At 38.7% G+C, this 23,485-nt stretch overlaps 1 protein-coding gene and 1 pseudogene across 1 annotated transcript in view; one reads left to right on the plus strand and one right to left on the minus strand.

Annotated features, from left to right (window-relative positions):
• Nucleotides 1–23,485, plus strand: part of DGKK (diacylglycerol kinase kappa) — a 104,039-nt gene that overhangs the window by 20,320 nt on the left and 60,234 nt on the right. The window contains exons 5-11 of the mRNA XM_072817824.1: nucleotides 9,227–9,329; nucleotides 16,509–16,692; nucleotides 17,398–17,506; nucleotides 18,236–18,375; nucleotides 19,287–19,368; nucleotides 21,429–21,520; nucleotides 22,343–22,442. Coding sequence (XP_072673925.1) covers nucleotides 9,227–9,329; nucleotides 16,509–16,692; nucleotides 17,398–17,506; nucleotides 18,236–18,375; nucleotides 19,287–19,368; nucleotides 21,429–21,520; nucleotides 22,343–22,442 — 810 coding nt within the window. The remainder of the gene's footprint in view (nucleotides 1–9,226; nucleotides 9,330–16,508; nucleotides 16,693–17,397; nucleotides 17,507–18,235; nucleotides 18,376–19,286; nucleotides 19,369–21,428; nucleotides 21,521–22,342; nucleotides 22,443–23,485) is intronic.
• LOC140628932 (U2 spliceosomal RNA) lies at nucleotides 12,205–12,373 on the minus strand (annotated as a pseudogene).

Genomic DNA, 23,485 nt, shown 5'->3' on the forward strand with positions numbered 1-23,485 from the left:
ATTGTGCTGGAAAAGTGGATATCCACATGCAAAAAGAATGAAACTGGACCACTATTTTATACCACTCACAGAAAAGAACTCAAATGGATTCAAGACTTGAATATAAGACCTGAAATGTAAAACTCCTAGAAGAAAACATAGGTGGTAAGTTTCTTGATATCAGGCATGTTATGGATTTTTTTGGATTTGACACCAAAAGCAAAAGCAACAGTGGAAAAACATAAACAAGTGAGACTACTTCAAAGCTTCTGCAAAGGAGTTAAGATGACGGAGAAGCAGGGGGATCCTAAGCTTGCTTTATCCCTCAAACATAGCTAGATAAATATCAAGTCATTCTGAACTCTCAAGAAATCAATCTGAGGACTGAAAGAGCAAAACTGCACAAGTAGAGGTAGCAAATGGCCACATCATGGAAGGTAGGAGCTCCAGAGTTATTGTGCGGGAGAAAGGAACTGAAGGTGCTGCAAAGGAGAGGGAGCCCTGATAATAGAGAGAGGAGCAAGAGAGAAAGAGAGACAGAGAAAGAGTGTAAGCATGTGGTGGTTACACAAGAAAAACTCTTTCCCAAAACCATTGACTGGGAAAAGAAGAGGGGCTGAACACTGCAAGTTTTTTAAGTGGCAGAGCACAAAATCTGAAGCTTTGTAGTTCCACACCATCACCAGCATCATGCCTGGTAGGCTTGGCAGTGCTCCAGTGGAGGAGGGCAGGGATCTGAGAGTGGGCAGCATGGTCTGAGGACACCCTAGGTCACGCAGTGAGAAATAGTTCCCCTCCTTGGAGTGCATTTGGGAATGGTGGCACGACCTCTTCAGGGACAAAAGTCCAGTCGGCACCATTGTTACTAGCATGGAAAAGAGACACCAGCTGAGGGCAGCAATCCTTGGTGCTGGGTTTTGGCTGCACTGTACCATAAACTCCCAACCACTGTGCAGTTGCACAACCAATTTCCTGGACAAAACGGCACTGGCCACAGTGCAGGAAGACCATCCCAAGAGGATCAGCGAAGATCGGTGTCATGCAGATCTCTGAAATTTGGAGATCTGAAATCCAGCAGAGTGCCTGAGATAAAACACAAGAGTACTGTGCAACCTGGCAGGCAGACAGCCTAGATGCAGACAGGGTGAAGGCAGGGATCTGGTGGAAGTGGGGGACACAAGAGGGGTGATTGTTTGCTCTTCTACGAGGGCTTCCTGAAGAGTGGTGGGTGGGAATTCCCTACTCCAGGTAGGAAAGAGCAGGGTGAGGCCATTTTCCCCCCTGCCCATCAGCACTGAATAACCTCAGTGAGCAACACAGCGCCACCCAGTGGAGGCTGGAGCCACTTACAACAAACCTTGCCCCCCTGCGCTCTGCAGGTGTATCTTAACTAGGGCAAGTCTGCCTGAGAATCAGTGCAGCAAGCCCCCCCTACCCCACCCCCAGAAGACCAGCACAAATTCACATGTACCAAGTCTCTTGATCATAGAATGCTGCACAGATTCAGCTCTAAGGGAAATAGGATCTAGTGTGTGTGTGTGTGTGTGTGTGTGTGTGTGTGTGTGTGTTTTATCTAGCTTCTTTTAACAAGCAGACCAAAACACATGTAGGATCTAGCTTCCTTTTTTTTCTTGGACTTCTTCTTAATATCCATTACTCTCAAGAGCAGGAAGATAATAGACTTTCCTAACAAAAAACGGTGACCCAGACAAAATGACAAGATGAGGGTATTCACCCCGAAAGAAAGAACAGGAAGAAGTCACACCCAGGGATTTAATCAATTACAGATACAAGTAAGATGTCTGAACTAGGACTTAAAACAATAACCATAAGGATACTAGCTGGACTTGAGAAAAGTATAGAAGAAACTAGAGAATCCCTTACTACAGAGATAAAATAACTAAAAACTAGCCAGGCCAAATTAAATAATGCTATTTAATTTAACTGAGATGCAAAACTGACTGGATGCAATGATAATGAGGATGGATGAAGCAGAGGAACAAATCAGTGTTATAGAAGATAAAATTATGGAAAATAATTAAGTTGAAAAAAGAGAGAAAGAAAAAAAAAGAGGGAAAGAAAGGTATTAGATCATGAATGTAGACCTAGAGAACTCAGTGACTCCTTAAAATGTAATAAAGTTCATATCATAGGAGTCCCAGAAGAAGAGAAAGGAAATGGAGCAGAAGGTTTATTTGAGCAAATTATAGCTGAAAACTTCCCTAATCTAGGAAAGGAAACAGATATCAAAATCCAAAAAGCACACAGAGTTCCCATTAAATAAAACAAAACCTGGCCATCACCAAGACATATATTCAGATTCACAAAATACACAGACAAATAAAGAATCCTGATAGCAGCAAGGGAAAAAAGTCTTTAACATACAAGGGAAGATAGATTAGTTCATGGCAGATCAGTTCGCAGAAATTTAGCAGGCCAGAAGACAGTAGCAGGATATATTCAACATGCTAAATGGCAAAAATATGCAGGCAGAATACTTTACCCAGCAAGGCTGTCATTCAGAATAGAAAGAGAGATAAAGGGTTACCTAGACAAACAAAAACTAAAGGAGTTTGTGACCACTAAACAAGTCTTGCAAGAAATAATAAAGGAGACTCTGAGTAGAGAAACAAAAGACTAAAAGCAACAAAGATTAGAAAGGAACAGACCATCACCAGAAACACCAACTTTACAGGTAACGCAACAGTACTAAATCCATATCTATCAATAGTCACTCTGAATATAAATGGACTAAATGTTCCAATCAAAAGACATAAGGCATCAGAATGAATAAAAAACAAGACTCATCTATACACTGTCTATAAGAGATTAATTTTAGACCCAAAGACACCTGCAGATTGAAAGTAAGGGGATGGAGAACCATCTATCATCTATCATCTATCATCTATCATCTATCATCTAATGGCCATCAAAAGAAAGCCAGAGTGGCCATACTTATATCAGACAAATGAGACTTTAAATCAAACTGTAACAAGAGATGAAAAAGGGGGCATTTATCATAATTAAGGGGTCTATTCATCAAGAATATCTAACAATTGTAAATATTTATGCCCCCAACTTGGGAGGGGACCTTAACACCCCATTTACAGTAATGGATAGATCATCTAAGCAGAAAATCAATAAGGAAACAATGGCTTTGAATGACACACTGGACCAGATGGACTTAGCCGCTTTATCCAGAACATTTCATTCTAAACCAGTAGAATACACATTCTTTTTGAGTGGACATGGAACATTCTCCACAGTAGATCACATACTGAGTCACAAATCAACCCTCAACAAGTACAAAAAGACTGAGACCATACCATGTATATTTTCTGATCACAATGCTATGAAACTTTAAGTCAACCACAAGAAAAAATTTGGAAAGACCACAAATAAATGGAGATTAAAGAACATACTACCAAAGTATGAATGAGTTATCCAGGAAATTAAAGAAGGAATTTAAAAAACACATAGAAGCAAATGAAAATGAAAACAACAGTCCAGAACCTTTGGGATGCAGCAAAGGCAGTCCTGAGAGGGAAGTATATTGCAATACAGGCCTACCTGAAAAGGCAAGAAAAGTCTCAAATACACAACCTAATCTTACTTCTAAAGGAAGTAAAAAATGAATCACAAATAAAGCTTAAAGCCAGCAAAAGAAGGGAAATAATAAAGATTAGAGCAGAAATATATATTATAGAAACAAACAAAAATTAGAACAGATCAATGAAACTAAGAACTGGTTCTTTGAAAGAATTAATAAAAGTGATAAGCCCCCAGCCAGATATAACCCAAAGAAAAGAGAAAGGATTCAAATAAATGAAACCATGAAGGAAAGAGGAGACCACAACCAATGCCACAGAAATACAAATAATAATAATAGACTGTTATAAAAAACTATATGACAACAAACTGGGAAATTTGGAAGAAATGGACAAATTCCTACAAACGTACAAGCTACCAAAACTGAAACAGGATGAAATAGAAAATTTGAATAGACCCCCAACCAGCAAAGAAATTGAACAGTAATAAAAAATCTCCCAACAAACAAACATTGAGGGCCAGATGGCTTCCCAGGGGAATCCTATGAGACATTTATTTTTTAAAAATATTTTTAAAGAATCTATTTATTTACTTGAGAGAGAGTGAGCAAGAGAGAGAAAGGATGACCAGGGGTGGGCAGATGGAGAAGCACACTCCCCTACTGAGCAGGGAGCATGACATGGGCTCAATCCCAGAACCCTGAGATCATAACCTGAACTGAAGGTGGACACTTAACCAACTGAGCCACCCAGGCACCCAGGCACCCTTCTACCAGACATTTAAAGTAGAGTTAATGCCTTTCCTTCTCAAATGGCTTCAAAAAACAGAAATGAAAAGAAAACTTCCAAACTCCTTCTATGAAGCCAGCATTATCTTGATCCCAAAACCAGGCAAAAACCCTATTAAAAAGGAGAATTTCAGACCAATATCCCTGATAAACATTGATGCAAAAATTCTCAAGAAGATACTAGCAAATCAAACCCAACAGTACATTAAAATAATAATTCACCACAATCAAGACGGATTTATTCCTAGGCTGCAGGGGTGGTTCAATATCTGCAAATCAATCAACGTGATACACCACATTAATAAAAGAAAGGATAAAAATCATATGATCCTCTCAATACAACCAGAAAAAGCATTTAACAAAATATAGCATCCATTCTTGATCAAAATCCTCAATAAAGTAGGGATAGATGGAACATATCTCAACATCATAAGCACCTTATAGGAAAGACAGCCAATATCATCCTCAATGGTGAAAAACTGAAAGCTTTTCCTCTATAGTCGGGAACAAGACAGGGATGTCCACTCTCACAATTACAATTTAGTATATTACTGGAAGTCTTAACTGCAGCAATCAATTAATAAAAAGAGATAAAAGGCATCCAAATCAGCAAGGAAGAAGTCAAACTTTCACTATTTGCTGATGACATGATACTCTATGTAGAAAATCTGGAAGACTCCACCAAAAAAAAAATTACTAGAGCTAACACATGAATTCAGCAAACTCGCAGGATATGAATTCAATGTATAGAATCTGTTTCATTTCTATACAATGATAATGAAGTAGTAGAAAAAGAAACCAGGGATTTGATCCAATTTACAATTGCACCAAAAACAATAAGATACCTAGAAATAAGCCTAACAAAAGAGGTAAAAAATCTGTACTCTGAAAACTATAGAACACATATGAAAGCAATTGAAGAACACACAGAAAAATAGAAAAACATTCCATGCTTATCAATTAGAAGAACATTGTTAAAATGTCTATACTACCTAAAGCAATTTACATATTTAATGCAACCCCTATCAAAATGCCAATATCATTTTTCACAGAGCTAGAACACATCCTAAAATTTGTACAAAACCACAAAAGACCAAAGAGCCAAAGCAATCTTGAAAAAGAAAAGCAAATTTGAAGGCATCATGATTCCAAACTTCAAGCTATATTACAAAGCTATAGTCATCAAGACAGTATGGTACTGGCCCAAAAACAGACACATGGGTCAGTGGAACAGAACAGAGAACCCAGAAATGGACCCACAATTATATGATCAACTAATCTTCAACAAATCAGGAAAGAATATCCAATGGAAAAAGAGTCTCTTCAATAAATAAATGATGCTTATTGAAAACTGGACAGCAACATGCAGAAGAATGAAATTGGATCACTTTCTTATACCATACACAAAAATAAACCAAAAATGGATGCAAGACCTAAATGTGAGACAGTAAACCATCAAAATGCTAGAAGAGAATACAAGCAACAACCTCTTTGACCTCGATTGGAGCAACATCCTACTAGACACATTGCTAGAGGCAAAGGAAACAAAAGCAAAAAATGAACTATTGGGACTTCGTCAAGTTAAAAAGCTTCTTCACAGTGAGGGAAACAATCACCATAACTAAAAGGCAGCCTACAGAATGGGAAAAGATATTTGCAAATGGTACATCTGTAAATGGGTTAGTATCCAAAATATATAAAAAACTTATTAAACTCAACTCCCAGAAAACAAATAATCCAGTTAAGAAATGGGCAGAAAACATGGATAGACATGTTTCCAAAAAAGACATACACATGCCTAATAGACACATGAAGAGATGCTAAATATCACTTATAATTAGGGAAGTACAAATCCAAACAATGATGAGATACCACCTCACACCTGTCAGAATGGCTAAAATCAATAACGCAAGAAACAACAGATGTTGGTGAGGATGTGCAGAAAGGTGAACCCTCTTACACTGTTGGTGGGAATCCAAACTGGTGCAGCCACTCTGGAAAACAGTATGGAGGTTCCTCAAAAAGTTACAAATAGATTTACCCTACAACCTAGAAATTACACTACTAGGTATTTACCCAAAGGATACAAGTACAGATTTTTTTTTTACGTTTTTTTTCTTCTTTTTTTTTTAATTTTTATTGATTTATGATAGTCACAGAGAGAGAGAGAGAGAGAGGCAGAGACACAGGCAGAGGGAGAAGCAGGCCCCATGCATCGGGAGCCCGATGTGGAATTCGATCCCGGGTTTCCAGGATCGCGCCCTGGGCCAAAGGCAAGCGCCAAACCGCTGCGCCACCCAGAGATCCCACAAGCACATATTTTAAGGGTATTTGCACCCTGATGTTTATAGCAGCATTACCAACAATAGCCAAATTATGGAAAGAGCTCAAGTATCCATCGACTGATGAATCGATAAAGAAGAAGTGTCATATATATACAAAGGAATACTATTCAGCCATCGAAAATAATAAACTCTTACCATTTGCAATGATGTGGATGGAGCTAGAGATACTCTGCTAAGAGAAATAAGTCAGAAAAAGACAAATACCATATGATTTCACTAATATGTGAAATTTAGGAAACAAAGCAGATGAACACATGGTCAGGGAAAAGAAGCGAGAGGGAACCAAACCACAAGAGTCTCTAAATAGTAGAGAAGAAACTGAAGTTTGATGTAGGGATGTGGGTGGGGGATGGGTTAAATGGGTGATGGGTATTAAGGAAGGCACTTGTTATGATGAGCACTGGGAGTTATATGTAGTTGATGAATCACTAAATTCTACTCCTGAAACCAATATTACACTATATTTTAACTAACTAGAATTTAAATAGAAATTTGGGGAAAATAATACAAAACTTCTGCAAAGCAAAGGAAGCCATCAACAAAAGAAAAAGGCAACCAACTGAATGGGAGAAAATATTTGTAAACCATAGATATGATAAGAGGTAAATATCCAAAATAAAGAAATTATACAGCTCAATAGCAAAAAGCAAACAAACAATCCAATTAGAAAACAGGAGAGGATCTGAATAGATATTTTTCTAAGGAAGACATATAGATGAACAACAGGTATATGAAAAGGTATTCAATATCACTGATCATCAGGGAAATGCAACTCAAACCACAATGACATATTACCTCACACTTGTCAAAATAGCTATTATCAAAAAGAGAAGAAATAAATATTGAAGAGGATTTGAAGAAAAGGAAACTTTTATGCACTGTTGGTAAGAATGTAAATTGGTGCAGCCACTATGGAAAACAGTACAGAGTTTCCTTTAAAAATTACAAATAGAACTACTGTCTGATCTAGCAATTCCACTTCTGTGTATTTATGTGAAAAAAATGAGAACACGGACTCAAAAAGATATAGGTACACCCATATTCAATACAGCATTATTTACAATAATCAAGATATGGAAACAAACTAAATGTCCACTGATGGATGAATGGATAAAGAAAACGTGCTAGATGTATATGCAATGGAATATTATTTTGCCCTAAAAATGAAAGAAATCTTGCCATTTGCAACAACATGGATGGACCTTTTTTGTGTGTAAATTTATTTTTTATTGGTGTTCAATTTGCCAACATATAGAATAACACCCAGTGCTCATCCCGTCAGTGCCCACCTCAATGCCCGTCACCCAGTCACCCCCACCCCCCGCCCACCTCCCCTTCCACCACCTCTAGTTCGTTTCCCAGAGTTAGGAGTCTTTCATGTTCTGTCTCCCTTTCTGATATTTCCCACTCATTTTTTTCTCCTTTCCCCTTTATTCTCTTTCACTATTTTTTATATTCCCCAAATGAATGAGACCATATAATGTTTGTCCTCCGATTGACTTATTTCACTCAGCATAATACCCTCCAGTTATGGATGGACCTTAAAGGCATTATGCTACATAAAATGAGTCAGAGAATGAGCAATACTATATGATCTCATTTATATATGGAATCTTTGAAAAATGAGGTCATAGATACAGAGAAGGGGAAGATGGGTAAAATAGATAAAGGTGGTCAAAAGATACAAACTTCCAATTCTAAAATAAATAAGTCATCAGGATATAATGAATAGCGTGGTGACTATATCTAATAATAGTGTTTTGCCTATTTGTAAGTTGCTAAGAGTGTAGACCTTAAAATTTCTTATCACAAGAAAAAAATGTAATTATGTAAGGTGACAGATATTAACTACACTTATTGTGGTGATCATTTTGCAATACATAAAAATATCAAACATTATGTTGTACACATGCAACTAATTATATATCAATTAAAAAAAACTCTGGTTGTCCTCTGGCTCTCTTTTAACTGCTCTTGCATAATGAAGCCAGGTTCACATCCTCTAGGAACTGTGTAATTGTCTAGGAAGTGGTACTTAAAAATATCAGAAATTTGAGAAATATGACCACTTATGGGGAAGGCAACAGTATCTCAGCTGTGCCACTTCCCAATTTTTTGATCTTGAGCAAGACTCTTCACCTCTCTGATCTTTGGTATCTTCATTTTTAAAATGAACCTAATAATGTGTTCCCTACCATACAAAGTTGTAAGGGTTAAAGTGTAATAGCATATTATCCAGATTAGCACTCTTAAAATGCAAGTAAGCTCCCTATTCTGTAGGCCATTAAAATTGTGCCCTACGACTAGTGTCTTCTTAATGTCTCTGATGTCTGAAAGCTATCTTTGAAAGAAACAGAGTTCAGAGGCCACCTTCAGGGATAGTGCAGACTGTAGGTGGAAAGAGTGTGCCCAAGTTGAGACAGGGGAATGTGTATGGCACCAAATCTTAGCAAGGGAGATTTTAACATTGGGGACTCAAATCTTGGAACTGGAACTCAAGACTAATCAATTATATCCTTTTATCTCCCCCTTCCTTTTTTTCTCTGTTCTTCTATTGTCATTTCAGGTGCATGATGATTGCCAGAGACGGTTTTCCAAGGAATGCTGGTTTGGGAGTCATCGAACATCAGTCATTCCTCCCACTGCCCTTAGCGACCCTAAAGGAGATGGTGAGTACCTAAACTTTAACTTCAGAATATATTTCATTGGGGAGGGAGGGAAGGTGCTAAGACTGGGGAAATTTTTAAATTAAATTATTATTCTCAACCAGTCAAATATTTTGGGGGAGTAGGAATGTGCATATATGTAGAGACAGTTCATGTTTCTTTTGAGACCTTTGGGATAATGACTATTGATGTTCATGGTATATATGTATGTGGGCATGTTCTCTGTAGGCTCTGTCTCAATTGTTTTTGAATTTTCAGAATTGATTCCAACTTTTTCATGACTTTCAGACATTAGATAATCCATAAAATAAGTTTGCTTGCATACAGGTGGGCAAGGATAAAGTACATAAAGGCCTAGGTTATGTTATTTTTAGAATAGAAACTAACACCAAAGTCATCTCCAAATCTGAAACTAGCATGGTTATTACCCCAACCTGCCCTGATGAGGATAAGGGAAAATACGTAAAGGGCCTAAATATCAAGAAACATAGACCCAAAGGACAACCAAATTAAATCACTAGTCTTCTAGCCTAATGAAAGCTATAGACCCCTTCAGGGATAATTCACTCTTTAGCAATTGCTAACAATACCTTTTTGAGCATACCTCTACTTCCCCACTTTTCCTTTGCTCCCGAGAGACTCTTCTTTTTACCACTGAATTGTTCATTTGCTTCTCCCATTACTCATTATTAAATAATGGGAGCTGTCAAGATCAAAATCACATATCACAGCTAAAAAGAGCTGACCTATTTTACCAACACTAAGGTATTTAGAAATCTAATATATTTACCAAGTGACACACTACTGTTTCACTAAGCCAGCAGAGAGATACACTGCCCATTAATTTCAGTTTGTGTATGGTTAGCTTCACTCTATATATGGTCAATTTCACTTACTGGAGGGGAAAGTTCAAGCCTTTCCCAGAATGTTTTCATTCATATTTCACTAATATGCTAATTTAGCCATTTCTGACATGTGTGATGTCCACTGGTCGGGAAGTGATTAGTGAACCAGCATTTCATTGACTTAAAAATTATCTCCGTATTGATGCTTGCTGCCCACTTTGTTGCCAAGGAAGAACTAGCATTAGCTGACAGCAAAGAAAAGTATATAGTTTCCTTAGAGAACAGAAAGAGGCAAGGATTCTGTAGTGATTACAACAGAGTTTTAGAACTAGACATAGCACATGTGCACAGGTGTGCACATACATATACACACACTCAGACCCACTCTAGTCTCTTCCAGTTCATTTTCTAACCCTAATACAGATACATCCATATAGACATTGGTACAGGGAATGAGCCATCCACACAGGTTTCTGCAGGCAAGCATACTCACATATTCCCATAATGACCTCCATAGACCCAACGCTAACTTCACTCAAGGATGCATGCATATATTATTCTCAGATCTACTCAAATGTTTACTCACATAAAGTCACCTACCAGATAGCAGAAGAGGTGATGAGGTAAATGGCTTGGTAAATAAGAGATGCTTGATTGGTTAGGAGAAGGAAGGGACTAGCAGGAAAATGGGATTGATAGAAGTGAAAGAGTGGCAAACTAGTCAGCCAAGAAAACTCAAGCTGCTATGAAAGCCAATATAGTCTTGAATCTGACTTTGCTCACCCCAACAGGGAGATCTAGGGAAGATGCCTTAGCAGAATGAAGGAGGCCCACCTCAGCATTCCACCAATCACCCCAAATGGGTATTAAGGGGCTGTAACCTCTTCTTTGTAATTAGCCCAACAGGCTCTGTGCTTCCTATCCTTATGGAAGTTGGGCTTTTTAGTTTTCTTATCCTATATCACTTCTTATTCTTGTTATAGATCATCAACTAATGGCATTGCTACTTTCTTTTGCTTTCCAACAATGACATAATATTATTGCTTAGAAGCTACTGAGTTAAGCCATTCTTTTTGTATAATATCTCATTTAATGTCCCATTTAATGTATAGTTTTGAGCCTTTCCTTCTAGTCATCTGCAATCTTGATCCAATTGAATCTCACTCTTGAGAGACTTTCTTTCAATAACAGTTGTACTCAGGTGCATTATGAAGGTTAGATGAACTGACATTTGTTAGGGATGGTTTTAAAATACAGGAAGGGGATCAGTAAGCCATCCTTACACTAATTTAACACCCTTTAGTGATATGAACTGAACAAATTTGAGAGAGACTATAGGCTCCCTGTATTGGGGGCACTGTGGTTGTATTAATGCAGCTCAAAGAAGCATAAGCATGAAGTTTTTTTGTCTTTGTTTTTGTTTTTTGAAAGGCTCTTTCAGGATGTTGAGTCATCTGGAGTTTAAAGTCAACTAAATCCTCTAAGCCCTTTTCATACTTGATGCTGCCAGACGAAGTTCCTATTGTCCTGTTCTGGTATGATTTATGTCCTTGAGCCTAAAATCCAAGCTTCACATTTATCCCCTTTTCATCTTGTTGACTTTGACCCGTCTGACCCTTGAGGTTATTTTTCAGTCTTGATTCTGCATCCAATGGTTCTCCCTCCAGTTTTGAGCTCTTCAAAGTTGAGAAGCCAGACTTCTATGTTTTCATTTGAATTGTTGATTAAAATTACTAAGTAGTACAGGAAACTCCCTTACAGTTAACATCAGCCTATTCAAAAGCAACTTTGTGGGCACACTTACCTGGTTATGAATCTGCCTAACATTGCTACATTCCAGCCCATGATGCCACACAATTTTGTCACCTTGGTCACAATATACTCTTGGCAAATTTGGCTTTGCTCAAATTCAGATGTTCTCTAACTCTGGAGGAAATGTTAGACAGGGCTGCTCTTGTCTTCTCCTAGGAATAGCTTTTTACCAGCACTGCTTCCCTTTGTCTTCCCATCTGTGACCAAATTAGGTTTGACACTGAAGTTTGAGTTTGAGTGAATTATAGCATTTTCTCTTTATCTCAGTTTTCCACCTCCATCCTGGATTATTTTATTCATCATTGCAACATGATGCTGTTGCACATAGGGAGAAATGAACACCCAGAAAAGTTACTACACTTGATCTTAGCCAAAAGGCTGAGAAGCATACACCCAGAGAAGTTAAGATGTTTGCTATAGGTTAGTGAATAAATCTGGAGGGCAACCAGCTTGTGGTACACAGCTGCATTCTGTTGTGGAAGTATACTGCAGAAGGCAGCCCACACTCCAAGCTGCCAAATGATTTCAGTTACAACCTCATGGCTATTTAATCTATAGATAACAATAGCATAATTATTTTTCCTATTTCTTAATTTAATTCTTGACTAGTTAATATATTCACATAGCTCAAATTTTTTAAAAAATAGAAATATAGGGGATCCCTGGGTGGCGCAGCGGTTTGGCGCCTGCCTTTGGCCCAGGGCGCGATCCTGGAGACCCGGGATCGAATCCCACGTCGGGCTCCCTGCATGGAGCCTGCCTCTCTCTCTCTCTCTCTCTCTCTCTCTCTCTCTCTCTCTCTGTGTGACTATCATAAATAAATAAGTAAATAAATAAATAGAAATATATAAGCACATAATATTTAATAAAAAAACTTACTATCCTTACTCTCAATCTTCTCAATCTCCAATAGCCCCACCCCATCCCCACTCACAGAAAGTTGACTACTGCCATTAGTTTATTGAATAGTTTCCAGTATTTCTTCCTGTATATACTAGTGAATATAAACATATATTCTTATCCCTCCCCTTTTTAATACTATACACATTCCTCTGGATGTTGCTTTTTTTCTCCTTCATAGTATATTTTGGAGATCTTTTTGCATCAACAAAAGGTTGCTCCTCATTCCTTTTAACAGCTACAAGATATCCCATTATATGGATACATACCATAATTTATTTGACAAGTCCTTTATTGGTGGATAATTTGGTAGTTTTCAGTCTTCTGTTATAACAACACTCCATGAATAATCTAATACAGGTCATTTTACATATACATCTATAGGAAAAATTCCCAGAAGTGTAACTACTGGGTCATAATACATAGACATTTGTAATTTTCATAGATGCTGTCAAATTGCTGCCCATAGGGCTTGTGTCACTGACTGAGAGTTCATATTTTCCATCTCTTCCTCAATCAAGTGTATCATCTATTTTTTTATTTTTGCCAATCTTCTGAATTAAAAAAAATGATACAGTCGCCTAGTTTTAATTAGTATCTTTCTTATTTATGGGTGAGTTTGGTCATCTTTTCACTTTTAAGAAACAATTTATATTTCCTTTTCTCATCATTGTAACACATAGCCCATTTTCATCTCAACACTAGGAAACAAGTTAGTTTTTTGAAGGCTCACTTTGCAGATAAGGAAATGGAGGCCCAAACAGCTCATGGTAGTTAGTCTCATTGCCACTGTTGCCTCACCTTTAGAGACTGACTAACCCATCGTGTTAAAAATCATTGGGCATAAACAGGTCTATTCTCGGACCCCTGAAAGGAGAGTCCTTACTTCTAAGCACAGCTCACACTTCCACTAGATGTTAGCATGAACCTGTTTCCATAAATCCTTTCATTGGAGTACATACCCAAAGTCACATGATCACATACAGAGTATAAGCAGGAGATTGCTGAATAAAGAAAAGATGCACTGAGCAGAATCAGGTTCTCAAATAAAGGGGAGGTAAATCTGAGGCCAGGTCATGAGCTGGGGCTGGCATTGTTGGTTGGTAGGGGAGCAAGCACATAAAAAGATACTACATTTTTTTAGAGGTGCCTAGGTGGCTCAATCGTTAAGTGCCTGACTCTTGATTTTGGCTTAGGTCATGATCTCTGGGTCATGAGATGGGGCTCCTTGCTGAGTGTGGAGACTACTTAAGATTCTCTCCCTCTCCCTTTGTCCCTCCCCCACAGCCATACCCCTTCCACCTGTGTGTGTGCACATGTACTCTCTCTCTAAAAAAATTAAATTAAATTAACATTAAAAGATACTACCTTTATTGATGATTTTCATCATATATTTTGTGACCTGATCCCTAATGTTTTGTACCATATTAAAACAGTCTCACCCTTATTTTTTAACTGCTTTATCTAACATCTTGTAATTTTATATGGTTCCTGTCATCTCTCTGACCTCATTTCTGCTACTTAACCTCTCACTCACTCCACAACAGTCATGCCATTCTATTCAGTGGGCCTCAGACATCTAAGTCTCCCTTCTCTGGGTCCTAGCCTTATTCTTTCTTCTGCCCCAAAAATTCTTTTCCCCTGTATCTGTATTGTTCACTTTTTCACTTTGTTCAAGTCTCAAATATCACCTCCCCAGAGAACCTATCCCTGACTACTCTAAAATAACACCCCCTTTAGTCTCCATCCCATTTCCCTGACTTCTTTTTCTTCATATCATATTATTTTCTATATTTCTTCATTATGTTGTGCCTCCCACCATTAGAATATAAGTTCCATAGGAGCAGAAACTATTTCTATCTTGCCCACCACTGTTTTCTCAGAACATAAGAAGGACAAGCACAGAGAATGCCCTCAATACATATTTGTTGAATGAATGAATGTCTTAACTACCATTGCATCAACATATTACCTTTTGTAAAACAACTGTTTTTTTTTTATTTTTTTGTATATTTTTTCATTGGAGTTCAATTTGCCAACATATAGTATAACAGGGTACTTCCTTTGGATGTGTTCAGGAAGGGTAACTATTTCCAAGCTATGCTACTGAAGGGAATAACAGACTCCCCTTATAGCTGTGAGTCCTAGCGAGCCCTGAAAATTTGGTGCCTGGCTGGCTGACCAGCTTAGGATGCCTTCAAGTTCTCCTGGCCAGGGGTCCCCGGGTGGCTCAGCAGTTTGGCGCCTGCCTTCGGCCCAGTGCGTGATCCTGGAGTCCTGGGATCGAGTCCCACATCAGGTTCCCTGCATGGAGCCTGCTTCTTCCTCTGCTTGTGTCTCTGCCTCTGTGTGTGTGTGTGTGTGTGTGTGTGTGTGTGTGTGTCTCATGAATAAATAAATAAAATATATTTTTTAAAAAAGTTCTCCTGGCCAGTGAGTAGGTATTGGCCCATAGAGGAAGCCTGCTTTAGGTTTTCCAGGCAAAACAGCCATGAAATCTGCTCATGTCAACAGTATCCCTCCAGGCTTCCTTTCACCCAGGTTACAACAAATGGGAAATCTCAACCCACCTCCATCCCTGTGCCCTGCACCATTCAGGAGTGGGCCACATGCCTTTTGCCTTTTGCATTTATTTTTGCTGGGGTATACCTGGCAAGTCACAAGCTCAGAGTTTAGGGGCTCATGATTTGTCTACCATCTCATAGGGAGCCATTGCTCACTGCCTGTCTCCCTGTCAACAGGTTCTAAGACTTAGCATAAGCTGGCAGGTATTGGCAATTTAGACTGCTATAACTCCACTTTCCTATAGGGAACTTCAGAGTTAGGGATTATTAAAAGCCTCTCTCTTGTTCAGACAATTTCCCTATAGTATTATTTCCCCTGAAAGTTGGTGTGATAACTGGGATTGCTCTGCCAGAGCCTTAGAGGAGTGATTAAACCTCCCTCCTTCCTCCAACATTGATATGTTCTGTCATTAGCTCCTGGCTAAAAGACAGCCCCCCCCCCAAACCCCTTACCTGGTATCTTCTCACTATGGGAACTGAGCTATCCCAGGCAAAGAGAGGATTAATTGGTACTCTGATCCTCCCCTTGGGCTCTCAACCCTCTCCTTCTTCAGTTTCCCCACAGTGTTTTATTAATCCTTTGTTGTAGCACTAATTTCCTTAATTTTTGTGTTCTAACATACTATTATATATGAGTCTATTCCCCCAGCTTGAGGGCAGAAGCTATATCCCTACAGTTTCTAGCATGATGACTGGCATGTAGTAATTGCTCAACAAATGTTGTTTGCCTGGCAACAGCTGGGCAGACATTAAATGAAAGCAGCCTTTGGTTTGTGTTCTCAATTTCCCTCTGCTTCTCAGTCTCAGGAGACCGGAGCATAAGGAAACTCTGAGAGTTGTTGGATATATCTTTTGCCTTGTTTGTGGTGATTATATCACATATATCTAAACTCATTAAATTGTATACATTAAATATGTGCAGTTCTTTGTATATCAATTATACCTCAATAAAGCTGTTTTTAAAAAGTCGTTGCAAAATGTGATATCAAGTCATGTCTTGTTTCCATCTCAACGGCCCCTTTCTTTTTTCTCCTTTCCTTTTTGTTGCGTGCATATATCAGGCCAATTAGTAGTATCTTCAGACTTCTGGAACCTTGATTGGTCATCAGCCTGTTCATGTCCCCTTCTCATCTTCATCAACTCCAAAAGTGGCGATCACCAAGGGATCGTCTTCCTCCGAAAATTCAAACAATACCTTAACCCATCTCAAGTTTTTGACCTGTCAAAGGGTGGACCTGAAGCCGGGTAAGCGTGGGCTAAGGGATATAGTTGGGTATATAGAAGAGACTCTTCGATCTATACATTCTAGACTAAGATAGGTTTCCTGGAATCCATTCTAGTACCTGGGAAGGAAAGATATATTTTTTCAAGTCAGGACATGGGCACATAACTTTAGAGCATTTGGGGTTGTCTAGTTGGAGGACTTTTAGCCCTATCCCAGAAGTCCCTTCAAGCCCATGGCCTGCTCTCAGATTTGTTCCACCTTTCCTGGTTGGAAGAAGTCTAACTTTGTCTCCTGACCTCAGAGGAAGAGGCAAATGGATGTTGCTGTTTACCTTTCCTGTCCCTCATTCTTTACTGGGGCCAAATAAACATATCTCCACTCTAGGCCTGTTTTACTTAGGGAGCATCTGGCTGTTCAGCTCTGGTTTCTGTGAAGCCACTGGCCACTGTGCAAGGCATTCTTCTTGGGGCTTATCAGGTAGGTATAGCTAGGTTACTAGTAGCTTCCAGAGCAAGGTTAAGCATACAAGAGGGTGGAATGAAGCAAGGCCTCATCTCCAGGATTGCCTGTGATGATGGGTACAGAGAGGTAGGAGCTAAGTAAAGAAGGCAGTTAGCCTGGTTAGCAGGATGCAGAAGCAGTAGTCCTTAGCTCCTGATACAGTATAGCAGAGTTGTAAAACTTAGCAGTTCACAAAATGACTCCTTTTCCCCTCTTTCTTTCAGCCTATGCATGTTCAAGAATTTTGCTCGTTTTCGCATTGTAGTTTGTGGTGGAGATGGCAGTGTGAGCTGGGTCTTATCTCTGATCGATGCCTTTGGATTACATGAAAGGGTAAGTTCCTAGCTGACTCAGTTTAGCCATTGCTAGGGAGACTGGGTGTATGGAACTGCTCATCCCCAAAAGTCCCTGGTCTTCACTCTCCTTATCTATATCACACGTTTTCTAGTGGTTTCATAGTCAATCTGACAGACAAATTCTCAATCTAAGCTTTCTCACCTAAACCATTTTCTGTGGGAAGGAGAAATGAGGTAGTTAGCAGAAGGGATGAGCAGTGCTTTACTCCTCAGGCCCCAGAGTAAAGATTTAAAGGGGAGGAGAGCAGCCAAAAAAGAAGTGGCTTCGGGCCACATTCAAGCACCAATTTCCTTCTCCTCCTGAGGCCATTGAATTTCTTCTCTGAGTCCCAAGAGTAGCAAAAACTTACCTCTCCCTAGACAGCTCCGTACTCTTCTGACTCTAGTAGCTTTGTCTCCCAAGGCACCTTTTCTCCTTGGCCAAGCCTTGTTAGAAATTTGTGGCTATACTTCTCTATCATAAGCATGGCTATAAATTATTGGCATATTCCAACTTTCCCCTTTACTGAGTAGGTTCTATATTGCCAAGAGTGATGTCAAACTTCTTAGGAAAAAGTTCACTCAGCATCAGATATCTTCCTATTACGCTTCCTAAATTCAAAAGTCTCTTATTACCACTTGCTTTGAGACAATCTTTCCCAAGGTTCTTTTATGGGTGGATCTTGGTAGGATTCTCTGAAAAAGGTGCCTGGTTTTGTTTTTGTAGTGTCAGTTGGCAGTCATCCCACTTGGAACCGGCAATGATCTGGCCCGCGTCCTAGGCTGGGGTGCATTCTGGAACAAAAACAAGTCACCTGTGACCATCCTCAACAAAGTGGAGCAGGCTAGTGTGAGGATTCTAGACCGGTGAGTGGCTGAAAGATCAGGTCATTGTATCTATTCTAGTCCCCTATCAGTTACTCTCAGTTACATAATCTCAACCATGAATGTTCTAACCTCCCGCACAGAGCCTCATTTCCTCTCTGGCTTCAGTGCAGGGCAGCTTGGGAAGGCCTTATCTATGAAGAAGTCCGGGTCTACCATGTATCCTTTGGACATCACTAAAGCCCCTCTTCAAACTTAAAAGATCCTAAACCAGGAGCCCCACAAGTAAATTTTAAAGGTTCTGTGAACCTCCTTCAAATTGCATAGTTAATTATCTATGTAAGCATATTTTTTCTTGGGAGTGTTTCTATATTTCTATTCTATTCTAGAATAGTATAGAAACTATTCTGTAGCTTCATCAGTTTTTCAAAGAAATTTTTAAAAATAGGGTTCAAAAACACTTGGCATACATGGTCTCTGCTCTAGAGAAGAATGAGTATTACCATCATATCTCCTGAGAAGAAAGACTTTCAATGCTGGGTCATAGTATTTGATTTATGGCTGCCCATAAGGATATTCTGGGAAGCTTTTTCAAGGTACCAAGCTGATCCCACCACAAAGACTCATATTCAGGTCTTGAGTAGGACCCTGGTATATGCATTTTACAAAATCATCTGAGGTGATCTTGATATAGTTACCTCTCTGGTTTAGAAGCACTGCCCTCTGACCCTATGATGGAATTCTTTCCATCATACTGACCTTGAGAAGTCATGAGGCAGAGGCTCCCACTTATAGTATATCTTGAGATCAGGTGACCTGAGAGTGTGAGTATGTCTACAACTCATCTTCCCTCACCATATAAACATTTTGACTTTTTTCTTGACACATGAAGCTTTGATGACAGCCTGTGATGAAACAGAGCCCTAAATATCTGTCTTTGACCTTCATTTCAGATGGAGTGTGATGATCCGTGAGACTCCCAGACAAACCCCATTGCTAAGAGGACAGGTTGAAATGGATGTACCCCGATTTGAGGTAACTACTGCCCAGCTATAATTCAGGCCTTTGTGGCCTTTGTGGCATAGTGAAATAACAAGTAAAAACTAGAGAAGCTTTCATATTGCCCATGGGCTCAATGAGGATGAGATCATGGGGGGGTTTTAGACTTGTCAATCAGCAGCTTTTACTAAGAACTGTGTTAGGCATTGGAGATATAATTCATTCAGCCATTTACTTCATTCATTCAAAATATGTATGGAAATATTTATTGATTACCTACTATGTGTTCTAGGGACTGTTCTTATGTACTAGTGGTAAAAAAGAATGACATAGTTCACACTGTCATGGAGTTCATAGTTTAGTGGTAGAAATAATAATTTTAATAAAGTAGTATGAGTGTTAGTATATAAGGAAGTAGACAGGGGTGGAAACACCCAGCAGATGTACCAAACCGAGTCTGGGGAAGATCAAGGAAAACTTCTCAGAAGCACCATTTCAGAAGAGATTGAAGGACTAGAGAGAGTTAACCAGGATACGAAGAAAGAGGAAGCCTGTTCCAAACAGATGGAATAGTATGTGTTGTTCCAAAAGCAGACAGAGCATAGAATATTCACAGAATGGAATGGAATATTCACATACATTTATTAATGGCTAAAGCATAAGGGTCAGGGAGGAGATATGCAGGGAGAATTACTAAAGATGAGGCCGGAAAAGCAATCAGGGGCCAGGCCAGGAAGAACCCAGTAATCCATGGTAGGAAATTTGGGCTATAAATTTATCCTAATGAGAATTATAGAAGGATTTTTTTCTTACATTATTTTGAGAATTTTCAAACATACTAGCTTCTCGAACTCTATAGTAGAATTAATTAGGACTCTAGCCTGCAGGATATAACTTTCAAAGACATAAAAAGGCTTATTTCAATATAAATGACATTTAAATGGCTATCTACTATATGTATATCACAGTACACATTATTAGGCATTCTATTAAAATTTGAGATATATAATGCCAATAAGTATACAAACATATATATTTAAATTAAAAATAAAATAAAATGGTAAAATAAAATAAAATGGTAGAGTCTGCCATTCACATTTCACTATATTTGCCTTACATATTTGTCCATTTATCCATTCTGCTATCTAATGGAAGGGTTTTTAGCAGAAGAGTTCCATAGTACATGGGAAAACAGTTGTAGAAATAAAGACTAGAGACAAGGAGAAAAGAGAGGAGATGCTGCAATTGTCTAGGCAAAAGATGATGGTGATTAGGACTGGTGAAGTGGTAACAGGGATAAGAAGTGGACATATTTAAGACATATGGGAGGGATAGAATCATCAGGACTTGGTAGATGTTTGAATATAGAGAGGTGATGGGAGAGGGTGGAGTAGAAGCTGTAATTAAGAATACAGAGTCAGAGCACCTGACTGGCTCCATTGGTAGAGCATGCAACTCTCAGTCTCAGGATCATGAGTTCAAGCCCCACATTGGGCGAGAAGCCCAGAAAAAAAAAAAAGAACACAGACTCAAGAGCCAGACTACCTAGAATCAAATCCTGGTGCTGCCATTTATTAGCTACCTCTTTCCTGTGCCTCAGTTTGCTATTCTGTGTAATGGGGTTGTTATAAGGATTACATGAGAAAATATTTATATCTAGCTTAGAACAGAGCCTGGTAAGTACTTACATAGTAAGTACTATATAAGTGAATTCTATTATTATTACTAATATTATTATAATAAGAGGTAACACTCTGGCATTGGAAAGATGTGGGTTCAGATTCCAGATCTATTATTTACTAGCTATGCAATATGAGATTATATTTTCATTTAAAACATGGAACAAAAAGTTACCTCCATGAGTTTTTGAGAATTATTTAAATGAGAGTAAACAATATACATCTCTTATTTTCAGAATGACCACAGATCTAAGATTATCTATGGGCCTCATCAACAAGAATTTTTGATTATGATTATTTTCAGAGAGGCAGTTGAGTTGTTGTTAAAGAGTCAGTAGGAAATAATGAGGGGATAAGAATGAGCAGCAGACTATGTCCCAGTGCAAAGATTCCAGAGTTGAACACTCTTTTTCCTAGGCTGCTGCCATCCAATATCTAGAATCTGCAACCACTGAGCTGAACAAAATCCTGAAGGCCAAGTACCCTACAGAGATGATCATCGCAACCAGGTCAGTATTCCTTTGGCTTTCAAATTGAGGTATCTTTTTCCCCTTTGTGAGCTATTCTTCAGTCCAAAAAGGAGCTCATTTTGATAGTTTGGGGTATTGAGGCCAAGGAAAATATCAGATTTCTCCCAACTCAAACCTCCTAAATGGAAAGTTTAGGAAAAAATAGATGAGATTGAGGTAAGGACCACTGCTATTCCAAAAAGACAAAATTACAAGCCAGAGATTTGAGAGAAGGATTACAGAAGGGAAAGAGCATTCCACAGTATTCAAGAGCATAACATTACTCCCTACAGTAGGGACACCTTGCTTTCTATCAGACACTAGGAAAGGTCTCCATAGAAATGATGGCAGCTACTTTCTCATAGCCTAAACAACACATTCTGCCTTTCCAAAGATGTGAGTCATTCATTCTTCCTGGGACTCTTTGGATGGTTCCTCACCAGTCTGTCATATCTGCCTTTGATACACACTCACCCTGGGACAGTCTTCCCAAAGTCATTATGTTTGTACTAAATTATATGGGCTCTTGGACCATAACTGATTTGACCCAGGGTCAAAACTTGACCCAAGTTGTATCAACTGAATTTTCATTTCTGGAAATTCTGAATTTAGGACTAAGAAGTTCTAGTTAAACTCGTTTAAGTACTCATGTATTTGATCATATGTACATGAAGAAATGGAAAAGAAAGGGGGAGAGGAAAGAGAGAGAGAGAAGATAGATCGGAAAAGAGAAAGAGAAGGTGGAAGATGGACTTCATAAGAGAGAAGGGCTCTGGATCTAATTTTCCATGTCATATTGTGCCATATATCTTATCTTTGCAGATTCCTCTGCTCAGCAGTGGAAGATTTTGTGGTAGATATTGTAAAGGCCTGGAGTCGGATAAAACAGAACAATACAGCTATAGAATCTGTAATTTTGAAAGTAAGTTTCCATTCCTTTTATCTTGCATTCTTTGTGGAGCCAGGGCCCCCTTTTTATTTTTTAATTTTTAATTTATTATTTTAATTCCAGTATAATTAATATACACTATCATATTAGTTTCAGGTATACAATATAGTGATTCAACTATTATATTCATTACTCAGTGCTCATCATGATAAGTGTACTCTTAATCTCCTTCACCTATTTCACCGATCCCCCAACCATCTCCCTCTGGTGACCACTAGTTTGTTCTCTATACTTTTTGGGTTGTCTATTTTTTATTTGTTCATTTGTTTTGTTTCTTAATTCTACACAAGAGTGAAATCACATGGTATTTTCTTTTTCTGACTGATTTATTTCACTTAGTATCTTACCCTCTAGATCCATCCATGTTGTTGTAAATGGTAAGATTTCATTGATTTTATGGTTGAATAATATTCCATTGTGTGTATATACCACATCTTCTTTATTCATTTGTCTACGGATGGATAGTTAGCTATTGTAAATAATGCTACAATAAACATAGAGGTGCATGTATCTTTTCAAAATAGTATTTTCATTTTCTTTGGGTAAATAGCCAGTAGTGGAATTACTAGATCCTATGGTTGTTCTATTTTTAGTTTTTTGAGGAACCTCCATACTGTTTTCTAGAGTGGCTGCACCAGTTTGGATTCCCACCAACAGTGTAAGAGGGTTCCCCTTTCTGCACATCCTCGCCAACACCTGCTGTTTCTTGTGTTGTTGATTTTAGCCATTCTGACAGGTGTGAGGTAATATCTCATTGATGTTTTGATTTGCATTTTCCTGATGATGAATGATGTTGAGCATCTTTTCATGTATCCGTTGGCTATCTGGATGTCTTCTTTGGAGAAATGTCTTTCATGTTTTCTGCCCATTTTTTTTTATTTTTTTTTTATTGGTGTTCAATTTACTAACATACAGAATAACACCCAGTGCCCGTCACCCATTCACTCCCACCCCCCGCCCTCCTCCCCTTCCAACACCCCTAGTTCGTTTCCCAGAGTTAGCAGTCTTTACGTTCT

The sequence above is a fragment of the Canis lupus genome, chromosome X (genome assembly GCF_048164855.1).
Source record: "Canis lupus baileyi chromosome X, mCanLup2.hap1, whole genome shotgun sequence".
NCBI classification, from domain to species: domain Eukaryota; kingdom Metazoa; phylum Chordata; class Mammalia; order Carnivora; family Canidae; genus Canis; species Canis lupus.